Source organism: Glycine max, chromosome 20 (genome assembly GCF_000004515.6).
Source record: "Glycine max cultivar Williams 82 chromosome 20, Glycine_max_v4.0, whole genome shotgun sequence".
In the NCBI taxonomy this organism is placed as follows: Eukaryota; Viridiplantae; Streptophyta; class Magnoliopsida; order Fabales; family Fabaceae; genus Glycine; species Glycine max.
The window spans coordinates 44986390-45002891 of record NC_038256.2 but is presented as its reverse complement, the minus strand read 5'-3'; the positions used below and the strand labels follow the sequence as shown (position 1 = coordinate 45002891).

General features: G+C 34.2%; 2 protein-coding genes across 6 annotated transcripts; one reads left to right on the top strand and one right to left on the bottom strand.

The window, feature by feature from the left end:
- Positions 1-310: 310 nt before the first annotated feature.
- LOC100795503 (uncharacterized) lies at positions 311-9526 on the bottom strand. Of its 5 annotated transcripts, none has more exons than XM_014772731.3 (13): positions 9358-9526; positions 6816-8266; positions 6524-6567; positions 6057-6238; positions 5021-5062; positions 3903-3963; positions 3702-3800; positions 2985-3079; positions 2384-2497; positions 1696-1763; positions 1324-1434; positions 764-995; positions 311-598 (listed from the first exon to the last, which is right to left on the bottom strand). In XM_014772731.3, exons 2-13 carry the CDS (start codon positions 8159-8161, stop codon positions 488-490), a joined length of 2505 nt encoding a protein of 834 aa, XP_014628217.1. In that variant the 5' UTR covers positions 8162-8266; positions 9358-9526; the 3' UTR covers positions 311-487. The 5 variants fall into 5 exon arrangements, with proteins under 5 accessions (XP_014628217.1, XP_006606405.1, XP_014628218.1 ...); XM_006606342.4 differs by having other exon boundaries at positions 6560-6567; positions 9358-9523; XM_014772732.3 differs by lacking the exon at positions 9358-9526 and adding an exon at positions 8398-8576.
- Positions 9527-11133: 1607 nt separating this feature from the next.
- Positions 11134-16002, top strand: LOC100794971 (ribosomal lysine N-methyltransferase 3). Its single transcript, XM_003555492.4, has 5 exons — positions 11134-11294; positions 11588-11960; positions 12590-12786; positions 14046-14307; positions 14945-16002. The coding sequence occupies exons 1-5, from the start codon at positions 11284-11286 to the stop codon at positions 15620-15622; spliced, it is 1521 nt and encodes a 506-aa protein (XP_003555540.1). The 5' UTR covers positions 11134-11283; the 3' UTR covers positions 15623-16002.
- The last annotated feature ends 500 nt before the right edge of the window (positions 16003-16502 follow it).

The following is a 16502-nucleotide window of genomic DNA, read 5'->3' as shown; positions in this document are numbered from 1 at the left end:
TTCGGTTTCTGTCGTGATTTTCGTTGTTCAAATTTGAGCCTCGTGTGGCTTTTCTCTATCCATCCATAAAGACATACCATTCAAACAAAAGAGGCTCAGCTAGCAATTCAATCTGTCATTCTACTAGTTTATAAACTTATTGGATTATGTAGCTAACATTGTCATTCGACAGATTCCACTGGGCTACGACCATGATACCTTCCTCCAATTATTAATGTATGCACCCGATTTCTGTGGTGTCATAAAACCCTTGAACTTAGACACAGCAAGAGCAACAATTGCAATCAGCAGTCATGAATTGAGAGAAAAATTACACAATGTAAATAATTGTTTATTGTTTATTAGAGACCAATATCCATGCCCCATAAACTATCTGTTGTTACATGAGACAATATCTTTCCAAATACGTATATTATTCCCCCATCTTGCCTAAAAAAAACCAAGAGTTATATTAACTAACTACTCCATCCCCCAAAATAACAATAAATTAATTCATTGACAAGAAATGCACCCGTGCCAGGGTATATTCCTTTCCAGCAATCCAAACACCAGCTTGCGACCATTGCACATCTTCCCAGTCCAAATTTTCCTCCAGTACCTGGACAACAAGTGCAGATTGTAAATTATTGATACAATTGAAAAGTTTAAATATGCATTCTGCACGTAATTTGAGTAAACATTGCAATAATAAATCGGGGAGAAAATTCAAGAGACATTATTTAACATGCAAGTTGAAAATAAATGAGAAGTGATTTAAAAATACCTCTATATGTTCAAGAGGCAAAGGGATGCCAATTGTACGCATCAGTTTCTGTGGCAGAGGCTTCTTACAACGAGACCACCGGAATGCGTCAATCATGACATTCTCACAATCATTTTTTTCACCATTTGCAGAATGTGGGTGGTGATTTTGAGACTTTTCTGTGGCAGGGTCATGCAACGGGGCTGCTGGTGTAACCTTGAGCATCTTCTCTCCAGTAAAACAAAGTTCATATCTACAAAGAAATGACACATTATTAAAAGAACAGCAGTAAGAAGTTTCTTTACAACTTCAACAAGACCTCAGACTTTCAAGAAGATCATGGAACAGACTAATACTTTTCAAGATCATCAACATGGATTCTTCAAATTCCACAAATTAAAAGGCAGACTGATTAAAAAATACATGAAAATAACACTGATAACAATGAAATTTTATTCAATATATAGTAGCATTTATAAGCACATTCCTGTTGCACTTACATGTGACATTTAACAATTAATTCAGTGACAGTTGAAATACAGATCGTTGATTTAGAACAAGAACTTCCATATAAAAAGTACCTGGACAAATGTGTCTCCAAATACAAAACTTCCCCCTTCTTCAAACGTGCAGATGTGTAAAGTGGCTTTTTTAAACCCTTGTCAGCAACAGTGCTTATACTATACTTTATCCTGACAAATAAAAAGTATTATAATCATGAGTATAGATGATAGGTTTATAAACTAATCACAGTAAGCTGAAAAATATGTGTTGCATGCCAGGTATCTAATTTAGGGAAAGAAATACTGCAACATAATCCACATTACATTACCAAAAGCTGAGATATTTTCAAATATTACCAAAATAACAAATTAGTTTCTATTATTTTTGCACAAACACATATTACAATATTAGATTTAGTCACTTTTCCCGGAAAAAAAAAACTTGCATACCAAGGCTCATTGCAGAGATTGTACTGTATTGTGACTTCTCGAACAAATCTTTGTTGCCGCAATGCATTCTGAAAATAACACAGCATGGTAATTTATAGATATAGCAACACAAATCCCAGAGTTCAGCATGTGTGAAAAATAAAATTCTCGAATACAATAGTTTTTTTTTAATGAATAATTATAGATATTAATAACATAATATATATATATATATATATATATATAACTCCAGAAAGGTGCAACAGAAAACAGATCTAGTGCAAAAACAAAAGGCAGTTTGTGTCTCCCCCAGTTCCCCGTTCCCCCCAGCTTCTTGGAGGAAAAAACAATATATCAATTTTAGAAAGCATAGCAATGCACAATTCTTAAGCCAGAAAAAAAAATTTAATCAATTAAAGTATAGAATAGCCCAATAACAAACAGTAATTAATCAAAAACCTTAACTAAAAAAAAAGGGGAACAAAGAAAAAGAAATCAATAAAATACATGCTTGAATTATTGGAAAGCAAAAATGTAGGAACCAGCAAGTTCCATATATGGAACAGCATAAGTAAAATGTTAAGCAAACAAAAATTTAAGTAAAATTAACCAACGTAAATAAAGTAGAGGTATGGATCATAATCTAAAGCTATTACTATCATTAAAATTTGCAGTCAAAGTTTTGTTTATTATAAGATGCTGGACAAACCGAAGCTGCAGCCCTGGTAGTCATAGTTCGCTCAACAGTCACTGGAGCAAGGGTGGGCTCAATAGTTGATGTATGTGTAAGGCAAGGTTCAAGATCAATAGTTCCACCTCCTTTCTGAAGATCAACAAAATGAGAAGTTAAATATTAAGTTTTTAATGTTGATAGGTGCCAGGTTCAACCAATAATAAATTTATACATATGTCCATGTAAATGTTTGGCACAGATGTAGGTGTTAATGGTAGATGTACAGACCCATTTTATGCCCAAGCACTTCCGCCCCAAAGATAATATCCTCATTAGGAAGTTTAACATGTTATGAAAACAGAGGTCCGGAACTAAAGCATTCAAGCAAAACTCAGCAACTTCTCTATAACAGAAAATATAAAAAATGAATAAAAGGATATAATCTTTGTTATGTAAAGTAACTTCTCTAAAAACAGAAGATATCAAAATGAATAAAAGGATCTTATCTTTGTTATGGAAAATAAAGAAGTAGATTATATCACATTTAAAGCATATGAAGCTGCAATGAATCAGATAATTTCATGGGCTGAAAATTGCAAAAGGACAATAGGAGACTTTGCAGGGGTTCTGATACTACCTTCACAATGCAACACCGCTCCACTCTATAACTACAACCAATTGCTGCACCCCAAGCACGGGAACGGACATTGTTTCTCAGTGTAGAAATATAGCCTGATATTACATACATAATTACCATCATTAGATTATCCAAATGAAGCTTCAACAGAATACATCTGTAACCACAAAAGCAGAAAGGAAACCAACAAAATTAACAATTGGCTATAAATTACTTGATATAAGAAGATAAATGAATATATAAAATTCCAATAAAATAATTATTCAATTGTAAGTAAATAAGTTTCAAGAGGGTGTTTGGTGCAGTAGGCATGACAGTGATAAAAGTAGCCATATCTTCATTTGGTAATGGTACATGGAGTAGATTTCAGTTAATAAGAGTCAAGTCCTGCCCCAATAAAATCCCAGAAAAATTCCAGATTTAAATTGGAGATTAAACAGTTCTCAACAGTGCATCTGAGCAAAATTTGAGGGGATGTAGGAGACATTTCATCTTGATTGTTCTAGACCAATATTTAATTATTTGAAAAGAACAACTCAATCATAAACCTTATAGAATAGTTTAATGGTAAACTAAAGTTAACTGGGAGATTTTAAATACTCATTATGTAAGCAAAACTTGTCAAGAAGCAACCGAGATCTAAATAGCTTTTCTGAAAACATATTTTTGACAGAACACAATGGTTTTGAGATAAAATTAAAGGCTGTAAGGACATACAATCTTGAGGAGGTAGTACACGAACGGTTGCACGCAATTCTTGTATGGCTGCATGGGGTGGAGACGCTGTTGGGCGACAGTAACCTGTATGCATGAGAACTGTGCAGGTGCAACAAAATTGCAATTATCCATACTATCGCCAAATATATGACCTGTCATTTATAAGAAAAGGCAAATGCATCTTTTTGTAAAGACATATACCAGCAACAAGATCTGAATCGTATGTGTACACATCGGTCCCCCAAAGCTGGCCACCTCTGACCTGAATATAATAACGTAACTCTCAAGACATGGATAGCAACATCAATAGGAAAATCATAAATATTATTCTGTTTTAGAATTTGAAATTATTAAGAGAACAAGGCAAAGATGAAAAGAAAAACTTTCATTTCATCAAAACATTAACATCAAACAAAATGCTACCCACTACCCACATTCTTTAGTCTAATGCTCCAGACATGACTTTTCTTCCATGTCTAAAATACAAATTAGTCATGTACATTTTTTATTTTATCAAAATGGTAAATTAAATATGGTCTATATTTCAAAATGTCTGTCATTTAAGGTTTTTGCATGAGGATTAAAAATCTCTCAAATACCCCAATGCTACATTTGACTAAATTACCCTCACTCCATTGATGCTCCCTCTCCTTCCACATAGTGGATATATCAAGAGACAAGAATAAAAGGTTGACCCAATGAATGAGGCTCCAACCTAGTGGGTTTTAGGGAGGGTAGATGTATGTAGCCTTATCCCCACAAACAGAGCGATTGGTGTCAGGATTTGAACCCACACCCTTACCATTGTGCCAAGGCTTGCCCTCGTATCTAGAGCCAAGGATCAAGTTGAAGAAAAGATAATCAATGCCTTCTTGATTTTCTAAAGAAACAGAGAAAATCAAACATTTTTTTCCTGAACATTGAAAAATCAGGTAAAATCAATGCCTTCTTAATAATTTCTTTCTCCAACAAGGAAGCTTAATTTTTATCTCAAGGCTATGAATAAAGTAGTGCAGTTGAAAAATCAGGTATCCTAATCCTAATCACCACCAACCTTTCAACTGCTCAATGTAAAAAACATGCTGTAGGACAGAAGTATAAGAAGGCTTACATATTGAAAACAATTCAAAATCAATAGAAAAGTTTAGACTTGTAGTTGTTTGGTTGTTAAAACACTCTAGCAAGCAAGGCTATTGACTCTTAATCTTTTAAGGACTTCTATATGATAGGGCATCACTTGACCCAAAAAAAAATCACGCAGTCTCACATACAGGTGGAACTATGGAAGAAGCAGAAGATTTGAATAAATCAAGAGGTACCAGATAATTGGCAGAATATGGATATTGATGTCTCAGAGCATCCTGGATGAATAGACAAACAACATTTTAAAATTTTTCAACTCTGAAGGTTAATAGAGGCTAGATCAGATCATGAAAGAATTAGAATCAATGTTATTTAACAAAATTGACAACTAAATTTGTGAAAAAGCACAATTAATAATGTTTCAACCTTAGGGTACTTAGAGGACTCAAACCCAATTTCAGAACTAAATTAAACCAAGGCTTCAAAACACCAAAATAATGGCCCAAATAGCTATGTAGATGAGGGGATTTATCACAGCTACGATTAAGTTTTTAAGTCTAAAAAGACCAGAGAATTACCACACCTATAATTTAATTTACAAACAGCAAAACATACATCATTTCATTTAAAAGGGGAGATGGCTCTCACAGCACTTTTCAAATAAAAGGAATCACTTTGCAAAAAGCAATCAGTTTAAAGATATACAATATAATAATGATGCCCAATACCATAGTGAACAGCAATTGGTTTCAGGTCAACATCTTGACCATCTCAATGGCAAAGCACTTATTTGTATTGTTTCTTTAACAATATATATCGACATTATATTTACCACATCAACAAGCACAAGATAAAGCAAAGGGGATATGGCCATTACGGAAAAAAATAGGGGAAATAAGCCAAGAAAAAAAGAATAATAAAATAAAAAAATTTAAAGAGCATGATTATCTGCAACTGTGGATCACAATCCTCACACCTTTTTGACTTGACTTTGACCATTAACAAAAATACACTACACTTCCTTTCGTGGTGTAATGTGCAAGTACAAGTATACAAAACATCAGAAAATGCCAAAAAAAACTTGAGAAAACAAAAAAAGCAACAAAAGACGTAAAATTTAATTAGCATCGAATAAACAGGAAGACAAATAGTCAATGTAAATAAGAAAAGAAAGCCACAAACACAGTCTCTATTCCCCTCCCCCCTTCCAAAAAAAATGAAGTCACACAGATTCTTCAATTTTATAATAATAACAAACAAAAATAAACTTACTTGGCGGTTTGTAGCTGTGATATGCTCAGATGGTATACGAATTTCCAGAGTGGGACCATTATTAGAGCTTTCACCATTTTTTTCCATTTGAGATTGAGATGATTCATATTCCTTCCACAACTTTATCAGTTCTTGCATGCTTTCGCCAACTTTATAAACAACAGAAGAAACTTCTACTTTACCTGAAAGACCAGAAATTATATATAGTGGACAAGCAAAGGAAAGGGTAGCAGAAACATCAAGCTTTAATTTTCTCTCTTCCATCGACAAGTAGTACCAAGTACCAACAATAGATTAGCAAATGATAACAAAATCACAACAAACAACACATTAAGAAGGAAGTGTAAATGAGATGCATAAATATGAAAGAAAAGAATAAAACATATCGTATAAAGCAACGGGTCAGTAATAACAATCTCTGCTAAAACCTGCATTATTTCATGAAGGTACAAATTCAGTAGTCTTACATTCAATCAAGCCAGTGAAATAAAATGACAGCATACCTTGAGACCTGCAAAATATATAGCCAGATATAATTAATAAAAATGATGGACCTTAACTAAAAATACCATAGAGTAAGATTCAATCAATCGAGACAAAGAAACCTCTATTAGAGTCTCTAATAACCTCTAACAAATAGAATTATGAAGCTTCAACTTTTAAAATGAAGAGATATGCAAAAGATAATGAAAAGATACTTGCTGGATCATCAAATTTGCAAACGATCAGAAAACCAAGAAAGGTAGAGGAGGAAAGTACCCATCATTATCTTGGGCACGGGATCTGAAACGAGGCTCCCGGTTAGGCACCTGAGGGCTCCCTCTAGATCGTTGTATCCTCTTACGGTGCTGACTGCTATAATTATAGACCTCCCTCTCCTTCTCCATCATCCCTTCTCCATCAGCACACCCATCGTTTGATTCCTTGTCAAGACATTTGCTATGCTTATCAGACCTATCTCCTTCTAAATCAGCATCCCTTTCTTTTCTCTTCTCTCTAGCTTCTCTATCTACATTTTTCCAGCTATCAACTTCTTTTTGTTTCTTCTGCTCTGGTAACACAGGTTCTTGTTCAGGAAGTTTAGCTGATGCATCAACAGGTTCCTTCTCGTTAATTGAGACCTCTTTCTCCATTCCATTCCATGATTCCCTCTTCATCTGATCCTTTTCCCTCTCTTTTATATTTTCTTTCTCTTCTGGAAGATCTTTTTTCTCCCTCTCCAACCTTTCTACATCTCTATCTTCCTTGGTAGATTCTTTGCAGTCACCGGTACTATTGCTAACTTGTGGACTGTTTCTACGATCACTTCTTTCTTTTTCCCTATCTCCCCATTCCCTATGCTTCACATCTTTCCTCTTTCTATCTTTCTCTTTGGATCTATCATCACCTTTAGGATCAACTTTGTTCTCACTAACAGCTTCATGAGCTTCAACATAATCTCTCTCTCCTGCTGCGGAACTCTCCTTCCCAACCTCAACCGAGCCTTGTGTATTTCCACGTAACATATGCCATGTGTCCAAACTTCCACCAGGAGCATCAGAATATCTTTTTCCTCTATGGTACTCTTTTGAATCTTTCCAATTCAAGTGGCTGCTAGCCACATTATAACCATCTTTCTCTGTCTTGGTGTCACCTTTCGGATCATTATGACTATCCCGATCATGCCAAACATCCTTGTTGTCATCTCCTCTACCTTCTACGCGCATATCCTTTTCACTTTTAGCATTTGGAGGATCCCTTCTTGCTTCACCATACAACTCCTTCTCTGTCTTTGTATCACGATTCTCAAACCGGGGATCTCTACTGTCCTTCGAATCCCTTGATTCTATCCTATTCTCAGGACCAATAGGATTATCTGCACGAGAATCATTCAAAGGTGACGACATCCGATACACTGGATTAAGAGGGGATCTTCTATCTGCATCACGAAATTCAGTTCGAGGCACTTTTGCCACCCGGGAGTCCTGACTTATATCATAAGGCATATGGTACTCATTTGAGACTGGCAATGAAACCAACTTGGAATAAGTACCCGAATCTTCATTTGAGTGCTTTGAAGATGAATGAACAGACTCTTCATGAGATCTCTTAGGTGCACCACTCATAATGAAAACCCAACAGAGTCATAAAACTCAGAAGCAAGTAATCTGGCAGTGGCAGCTAACAGAATCCCTACCTCTGCAGCCTGTTTGTTATGTGAAATTCAATAACTGCAAGCCAGCCAAAAAAAAAAAAAAGTTTAGGAAACCACACAAGGCCACAACAATTTTCACAAGCATTCAAAATCATTGAACAACAAATGCATCACCAACATTGAAACACACAACAGCAACATTCAAACCTAACACAAAGACGAAGACAGAGAGATGAAGGACACAATAATTGAGGCATCATGCAGCAACATCTGGATATAGTCAGCACCAAATCAAATTAACAGTATATAAAACCAAATACAAAATCCAATTTGAAAAGTTTTCAATTGCTTCTTAGACACCGCAGTTTCATACAGGGATGGATCCCTGCTCGAGCCCCCCTCCCTTGGAACTTTTCATGTATATAGATATATATTTTAAAGTTAATTAGTATAAAATTATATAAAATTAATTTTGTATGTTGTTATTATAATGATGATTAATGTTAATTAGTAGAAAATTGTGTAAAATTAATGGTGTTAGTTGTTTTATTGCAATGATTAAAGTGATAACTAGTGTAAAACTAATTATGTGTTTGTTGCTATTATGAAATTAATGTTATTATCATTTAATATAAAAATTAGTTTTAATTTTATGTGCAAAAAATAGTAATTTTTTTAAAAAAACTATTATTTATTAAAAGTTAGACATAAAACAATTATAAAGGAAGAAAAAAAAATTCAGGGCCCCTTTATAAGGTTTCTGGATCCATCCCTGGTTGCATGCATACTGTTCAAGTTCGGTTACATACAACGCTATAATAAGCTTATGAACTAAGCAAAAGAAAAAGTGAAGAATAACAATTAACGATGAGTGAAAACTAAAAAAGAGCAGATCTCGAAAATAATTAAAATACAAGTAAAGCATACACAGAGAAATACGGATACCCAACTCGGAGAACAGAAACAAGTGTTTCCTACAACGAGAAAAATGTGGAACCCAATTCAACGTTGTATACTAAGCAATGAAATGAAAATGAAAAGATGAAACAGCCCTACTCCGAGTGGTAACATTACTCGGAACAGAAAGAGAGAAATGAGAAAAGTGTGATCGAAGGAACAACTGTGGAAATTGGAAAAGAAAACCCTAGAAGTTGTGGATTGTTTCACCTTAGGAGCGCGAGTGAGACCCTCTCTTTTTTTTTTTTCCTTTGTGCTACGTTTGTGTCTGACTCCCTCTGCTAATGTTTGAGGAGGCTGCGTGAGAAACTCTCTCTTGCTGTCGTTTAAGCATAAATGTATGAATGAATGTACTATTGTGTATCTAACTTCACTTATTTAATTATGTTAATGTTGCACCCAATAAATATACATCAGTTGGCATAGGTTGAGTTTGTAGGAAAAAACACTAATTTGATTTCCACAGAATAAAATGTTAAGAGATAGGATAAACTTTAAATGTGTCTTCAGAATCAAGTATTAATCTCATAATTAATCAACTAACAGAAGATTGTGAGATAAAAAAAAAATCATGTAATGTTGTGTCTCGTGATGCTTGCAATCCACCCAGAAGTTACGAAACACAGGCAAACCACGACACGACCATAGTTAAAATTGTTACATCGTGTCATTGCCAAGATGTGTGCTACAGTGGACTAGGAGTGAGTTCTGTTTTTCTTTGACTTGTTAGACATGCACATTAGTAGTAGTATTAGTTTCCGATATGTTATGTTTATAGTGGAGAATTAAACACAGTTTGTTGATTAAATCCCTAAAAGGAAGTTTGTTGACTAATTCTTTTTTATTTCAATTCCTCCTTAACAATGGAAGTCTTTCTTTCTTTTTTTTTTGTTGCTACATTTGATAATTTAATTACCTTATAAGGTCTCTGGTCACTATGGTTTATTGGTAATATTTTTTAAACAATATTTTTTTTATTGATGAAAATCAAATACAATATTAGTGTCAAAAAATTTATAATAATTCACTCACTCTTATTTAATCTATTAAACTAAATTCCCTTAACCATGTTATTGGAGATGACATTTAAAATTTTATGCATAAGACCTTTGTTTCAAATTATTTTGACCCTTTCTTGTTGAAAAAACTTTAATTAGCTTCAAATCTAAAGGTGAATAATAATCCTTGCATATTGAAGGATTTTTTTTTATCTGTTAGTCTCCATAACATTCATGATAAGATAATCACAAATAAATTGATAAATAGATTGCGACCATTGCTGAATGATCTTATTAGTCTCCGTCAAAGTAATTTCATTTTAGGTAGAGACATTACATATAATGCCATAACTCTTCATGAAATTATCCACAGCATGTGCAAGTCCAAGAAAAAAAAAAAAGGGTGTAACTTATAAGATTGATTTGGAGAAATCGTATGGTCATACTAATTGGACCTACTTGCAAACTTGTGTTCGGGAATTTGGGTTCCCAACAATAACACTTATATTAATCATGCATTGTGTGACCTCTTATACTTTATCAACGAGAAGTGACAATAAACTTTCCTTTTTCCACCCTTGAATCTTTCACCTTTTTTTATTTTATTTTTAGAAGGTGTTTTTTCTTCTTCTCAAAATTAGAGGGAAGCTCGGCAAGGATTATGTAACATTTTGTAGAAATTCATGCTAACTTGAGGGTTAAAAATCATTCTTATAATGTTTAAACCCCTTTTTTTATTTTATCATATGTCCTGGTATAGACTTGTCAAAATAAGTTGGAACCTGCGCGTAAATCTGATCTATCGCGAGTTTAAGTTAAGTTAGATTGATAAAAATAACACATCTCAACTATAAAAAAAAAAACGGATCCGGTTCATTTTCAATTTTTTAAAAATTTAATCATACAATTATAGTTTATAAAAGTATCCTACATCGTTCTTGGTTTTTTTACTTTTTTTTTTTATATAAAAAAGAGAGAAAATGAGAAAGAAACTAGGCCTTTTGGGCAATTAGCATTTCTATTCAACAACTAAAGCCCAAACCCAGAAAGGCAGAAACTGCACTGCAGCGTTGGTGGTGGCAACTTGCAACTTTAAACCCTTTCCACAGCCAACCTCTCCCACTCCTTCCCTCCACCTATGGCTTCCAGGTACGACTATTATCTCCCTTCTCTCTCTCCTTTTCTCCCCCATTTTCATTGAAAACTGAACGAAATTACCCAAAGGGTATGCCAAAAATCGAAGCTTTCCCACCCTCACCCGTTAAAATCATTAACTTTCTGTCATTGTTGCCGAACCACGACAAGACAAAACAAAAAAAAAAAAAACACTCTAACTCTAGATTTACCCATTTTCCATACACGCTGCAAGTTAAAATCTTTCATTGCACACAACGTGTTTGTTTCTGTGTCTGAACAACTCGCTCTATCTTTTTTCTGCACAGGCGTTTGAGGGCATTCAAGCGGTGGATGAAGTCGAAGGGGCTCGAATGGAGCGATGCACTGGAGTTTGTGGACACCCCAGAAGAAGGAGTTGAAGTGAGAGCATTGTGCCAGTTGAAGGAAGGTGATGTTGTGGCCAAGATGCCAAAGGAAGCTTGCCTCACCACAAAGACCAGTGGGGCACGTAAGATCATTGAAGAGGCTGGTTTGGATGGTCATTTGGGGCTTGCATTTGCTATCATGTATGAGAGAAGCTTGGATGGGGACTCTCCTTTTGCTGGCTACCTTCAACTCTTGCCTCACCAAGAGTGTGTGCCAATTGTTTGGACCCTCGATGAAGTAAACGAGCTTTTGTGTGGTACTGAGCTTCATCAGGTATACCTTGTATTGTTCAGCTTAATCATTCATAGAGGATGGATTATAATTGACCATATAGAGCCATGTCAATACATGCTTTCGTTTTTTGATTGCTATTTCTTATATTTTTGTGAAAATTGCAAGAGGATGCTGTTTGTTTCTTGGTTGAATTTTTGCTTATTAGATTGTCTTTCGAGTATAGTTAACTTTTTTAACTTTCGACTTTGGATTCTAGAATCAGAATCCCATTGAAATTTTCATATTCTGAACTATGTCAATCGGTTTTATAGTTTTTTTGCTGTTCTTTATTTGCTAGGGCAGGGGGTTCATTAAAATCTACATTATACTTATTTTTCACAATTATATCCGTTGAAAGTGAGATTAAATGTTGAACAAGAGAAAGGGATACACATTACTTAGTTTATATTGCTGATTGCTTGGAACTCTGAACATATGAGGGAAATAGACTTAAATAATATCTGAGAAATTGTGATTGGCACAACATTGAAAACTTCTAAGATAATTTATGACCGTTCTTTCAGTCTTTGCCTTGGCATTAAACTAGTACTTTGAATTTTGGAATACAACATAACATTATGTGCTCTACATTTCATGAACATTTTCTGATCTCTTACAATTTTAGGCAGACAGTGCAAGAAGACAAGGCTCTGATTTATGATGACTGGAAAGAGAATATTCTACCCCTATTGGATTTAGCACCTTTAAAACTAAATCCAAAGTTCTTTGGCGTAGAACAATACTTTGCAGCAAAAAGTCTTATATCTTCACGATCTTTTGAGATTGATGATTACCATGGTTTTGGCATGGTTCCCTTGGCAGATCTGTAAGTAAAGCCTCTGGTCATTAACATGTTTTTCTTTTCTAGTCTTAGTGTACACCCATTTATTACATTTTAACTTTGCTCGAACTCAAATTTGTAAGTGGTTTCAGGGATGCATGCATTTCTTCAATCTCAGTTGAGTGATAATTTTGAGGTCTTGCTTTAAAGCCTTTTCAAGTTTAGAAGATGCTGAGAAATTTATTCTATGTAGAAAATAATGTGTGTTTGTGTTTGTATACTATACTATTCAAGAACTGCTTTAGTATCAATATCCCATTATGTTTTTATTTTAGATAAACAATAATAAAAAAACCTTTCCAAAGAGACTGAGAGTATGTGTAATTTTCATAAAGTGATTTCTGTGCTAGAAAACACAAATACAACACATGATACATATACAATATGACATGGGCAATAGATAATTTTAAAAATAGTAGGACACCACAGATTATATGTTGGAGTACAAGTGTGAGGTGAAGTCCCACATCAAGTAGAAATGGAAAAGTTGTACATCATATAAGTGAGGAGAAAATCCATAAATCTGAGCCTTAAGGTTTTGGGTTAAGGTGTAGTGTTAGATTTACTTACATGATTGCTCATGATCCATTGGTGTAAATATCTCTGATATTTACTCCCCTCGATTTTCCAACAATTGATATTAGAGCCGATGATAATAGGCTTCCGCTCGATGGAGAGACTACCATGTGACAGAGATTCACACTTGAGGGGAGATTGTTGAAGTACAAGTGTGAGGTGAAGTCCAACATAGAGTAGAAATAAAAAAGTTGAACACCATATGTAAGTGAAGAGAAGACCCATAAACTTGAGTCTTAAGGTATAGTGTCCGGTTCACTTGTATGGTTGCTCGTGGTCCATTGGTATGAATCTCTTCCATATTTATCCCTCTCGATTTCCCAACACTATAATACAATATATAAAATTAACACAAAATACAAGTTTAATTCATAAATTGATGTTTTATTTTTGAATGAATCATTGTATACATATAAGACTTTGTTGTTGTTGTTGTGGTGGTGGTTGTGTTCTAATTATTGTGATATTCCCATTGGTATTGCTATAAAAGTTTAAAAAATAAAGGTTAAAAATATAAAATGTAACTTAAGAGTATTTGAAGTATCCATGTCCAACATGACACAACTGTAATTTTGAAGTGTCCATGCTTCCTTGTTTATGTATAAGATCCAGATCTGAAGATTTTCCTATTCTAATAATGTATATGTATATGCTGTCTTCTGCTCTAGATTCAATCATAAAACAGGTGCCGAGGATGTGCATTTCACTGCTATGTCCTCTAATGATGAGTCTGATACTGATGTTGATGGCTGTAACGATGATGAGGGCATTGTCAAGGAAGAAACATTGGCTCAAAATTCCTCTATAGATATGACCGTGTTAAATAATGGGAACTGCAATGTTAGTGACTCGGATAGTTCTTCAGTTAGTGATGGTGATACTTCTATGCTGGAGATGATTATGATAAAAGATGTCAGCAGTGGAACTGAGGTGAGAATTTTCCTTTCAGTTATGTTATTTTCGTAACTTCCATGAATAAGTGATCAGTTGTGCGTAGCATAGAATTGAACCTCAGAGTACTACATGCTTGTTTATCGCTCATAGTTTTGGAAAAATATGTTTTTCATTTCAATTTGAAACGTTCAATAACCTCCAATGTCACTATGCTACTCTTGATCTAACGGTGATTCATGCCATGTTGGATGAGCAAGATATGCGAAAGATGGGGGGCTTGCCTCCTCGTTCCCTTTTACCTATGCCATGATGCTCATGGGCAGCTTATCTCTAATTGGATTTCCTTTTCTAACTGGATTTTATTCCAAACATGTGATATTAGAGCTCGCTTACACTAAGTATACCATAAGATGGAATTTTGCTTTCTGGTTGGGAATCTGTCCTTTTCACTTCTTATTTCTCTTTTCGTTCACTTTTTCTAACATTTCTAGTACCAACTAATTCATTCGGGCGAAACATCTTACGATGTCATGATGCGCCCATTCCTATGGCCATTCCTTTAATACTTCTGGCTCTCGGGAGTCTCTTTGTAGGATACTTGGCCAAAGTGTGACACCTCTTATTCTTCCCTTAAAGATAACTTTAATACTTAAGAATTCCTCTTGTGTAACAGGTATTTAATACTTATGGGCTATTGGGTAATGCTGCTTTGCTTCATAGATATGGATTTACTGAGCAAGATAATTCCTATGATATTGTAAACATAGATATGGAACTGGTACTTCAATGGTGTACTTCTGTGTTTTCTGACCGCCACAGTAGAGCAAGAGTTTCCCTTTGGAGAAAGTTAGGCTATTCTGCATGTGGCAGCCAAAACTCTGAATATTTTGAGATCTCATTTGATGGAGAACCACAGATTGAACTCCTCGTTTTATTGCACATCATGTTATTACCAGATAATGCCTACCATAAGTTAGACCTATCGGTTGCTGGAAATTGTGATGAATCAAGTGGAACCACCTTTCTGAATGGTAATATCTTTCCTAGTAAAGCATTTAATATGAGCAAGAAATCCTTGCTGCCTAAAAAAGTTTGTGATGTCCTGTCGTCACTTGCTGATATGAGGGAGAGTCTCTATGGCTTGAAATCAATTGAAGATGATATTGAGGCATTGGGAAGGTGTAGTTTAGTTAGAGAGAGAAAGCTGTATCATTCTTTGATGCTGCGCATCAATGAAAGGAAGATCCTCCAGAGGCTCAGAAATTATGCTTCACAGCCATTTAAAAATAAAATCACTAACCATAGTTCTCCGAGGAAGAAGTTGAAAAGAACAACAAAGAAAACGAGTTGATTCTTTTAGTGTTTACTTTATTTATTTTTCCATGAGATGCTAACTTATATTTTGGCGCACCAAGTCATTGGCCTATGCAAAGTAGCAAAGCCGTCTCTCTCATTTGTCGCATTTGGTTTTTGGTCAGCAATAAAACATGATGTATCGTTTTTCTTTTATTAGTTCTATAATGTACCATTTGTGTTTCTATCATTTATGTCATGATCTTTCATCTCATGCTCTTATGTTGATATATTTTCCTCTTGTACAGTTATGATGTATCAAATGATTGAGGAAAACCTTATGTGAGATGACAAAATGAGGGAATATATAATGAGTTTGAATAATGTAAATTAATTTGCAATGACTTAAATATGTTTTATGGAAATATAATTATATGATTTTAGTCTTTGTAAAATTTGTTATTTTTAGATCTTTGACATTTTATTAGTGTTCTGTTTTACTCTTTACCATGAATTCTAGTTAGTTTAATGTTGACATGATTAACAAAATGAAGAATATTTTAAATTATGATAATTAGATTATTTGTAGGCGTTTAGTTCAATTAAGTGACATATTTATTATTTTATATAAATAAGATAGTTGCATATAATTTATTTTTATAAAATAGACATAAAAAGAAATCAAAGGAGTACTAGTTTGGATCAAATTTTACAAACAATTTCAAGAGAAAAGAAAATGTCCTATTAGTGGTTGATTTTGTTTTTAGCTTTTTTTTATATTAGTTAACATGTTTTTTTTATGAGAATTGACATTTTGTTTAAAATCAAGTACAGGAGGTTTGATGCATGTTTCTGTGGGTTAGGATCTCTCCGTTTTCTTTTCTCTTCATTTTTTTCATTTTCAAGCTTTTAAGGAAATGAATGTTACTCTTTATAAA

What these genes read in the sequence shown, in the direction of transcription:
- LOC100795503 (XM_014772731.3), bottom strand. Translation starts at nt 8,161, where the DNA reads ATGAGTGGTGCACCTAAGAGATCTCATGAAGAGTCTGTTCATTCATCT. An exon ending in CTACCAGGGCTGCAGCTTCG is followed by an intron (nt 1,764 to 2,383) that starts GTTTGTCCAGCA and finishes TGTTATTTTCAG; the next exon opens with AATGCATTGCGGCAACAAAG. An exon ending in TGCCTCTTGAACATATAGAG is followed by an intron (nt 599 to 763) that starts GTATTTTTAAAT and finishes CTTGTTGTCCAG; the next exon opens with GTACTGGAGGAAAATTTGGA.
- LOC100794971 (XM_003555492.4), top strand. An exon ending in GTGGTACTGAGCTTCATCAG is followed by an intron (nt 11,961 to 12,589) that starts GTATACCTTGTA and finishes AATTTTAGGCAG; the next exon opens with ACAGTGCAAGAAGACAAGGC. An exon ending in ATGGTTCCCTTGGCAGATCT is followed by an intron (nt 12,787 to 14,045) that starts GTAAGTAAAGCC and finishes CTTCTGCTCTAG; the next exon opens with ATTCAATCATAAAACAGGTG.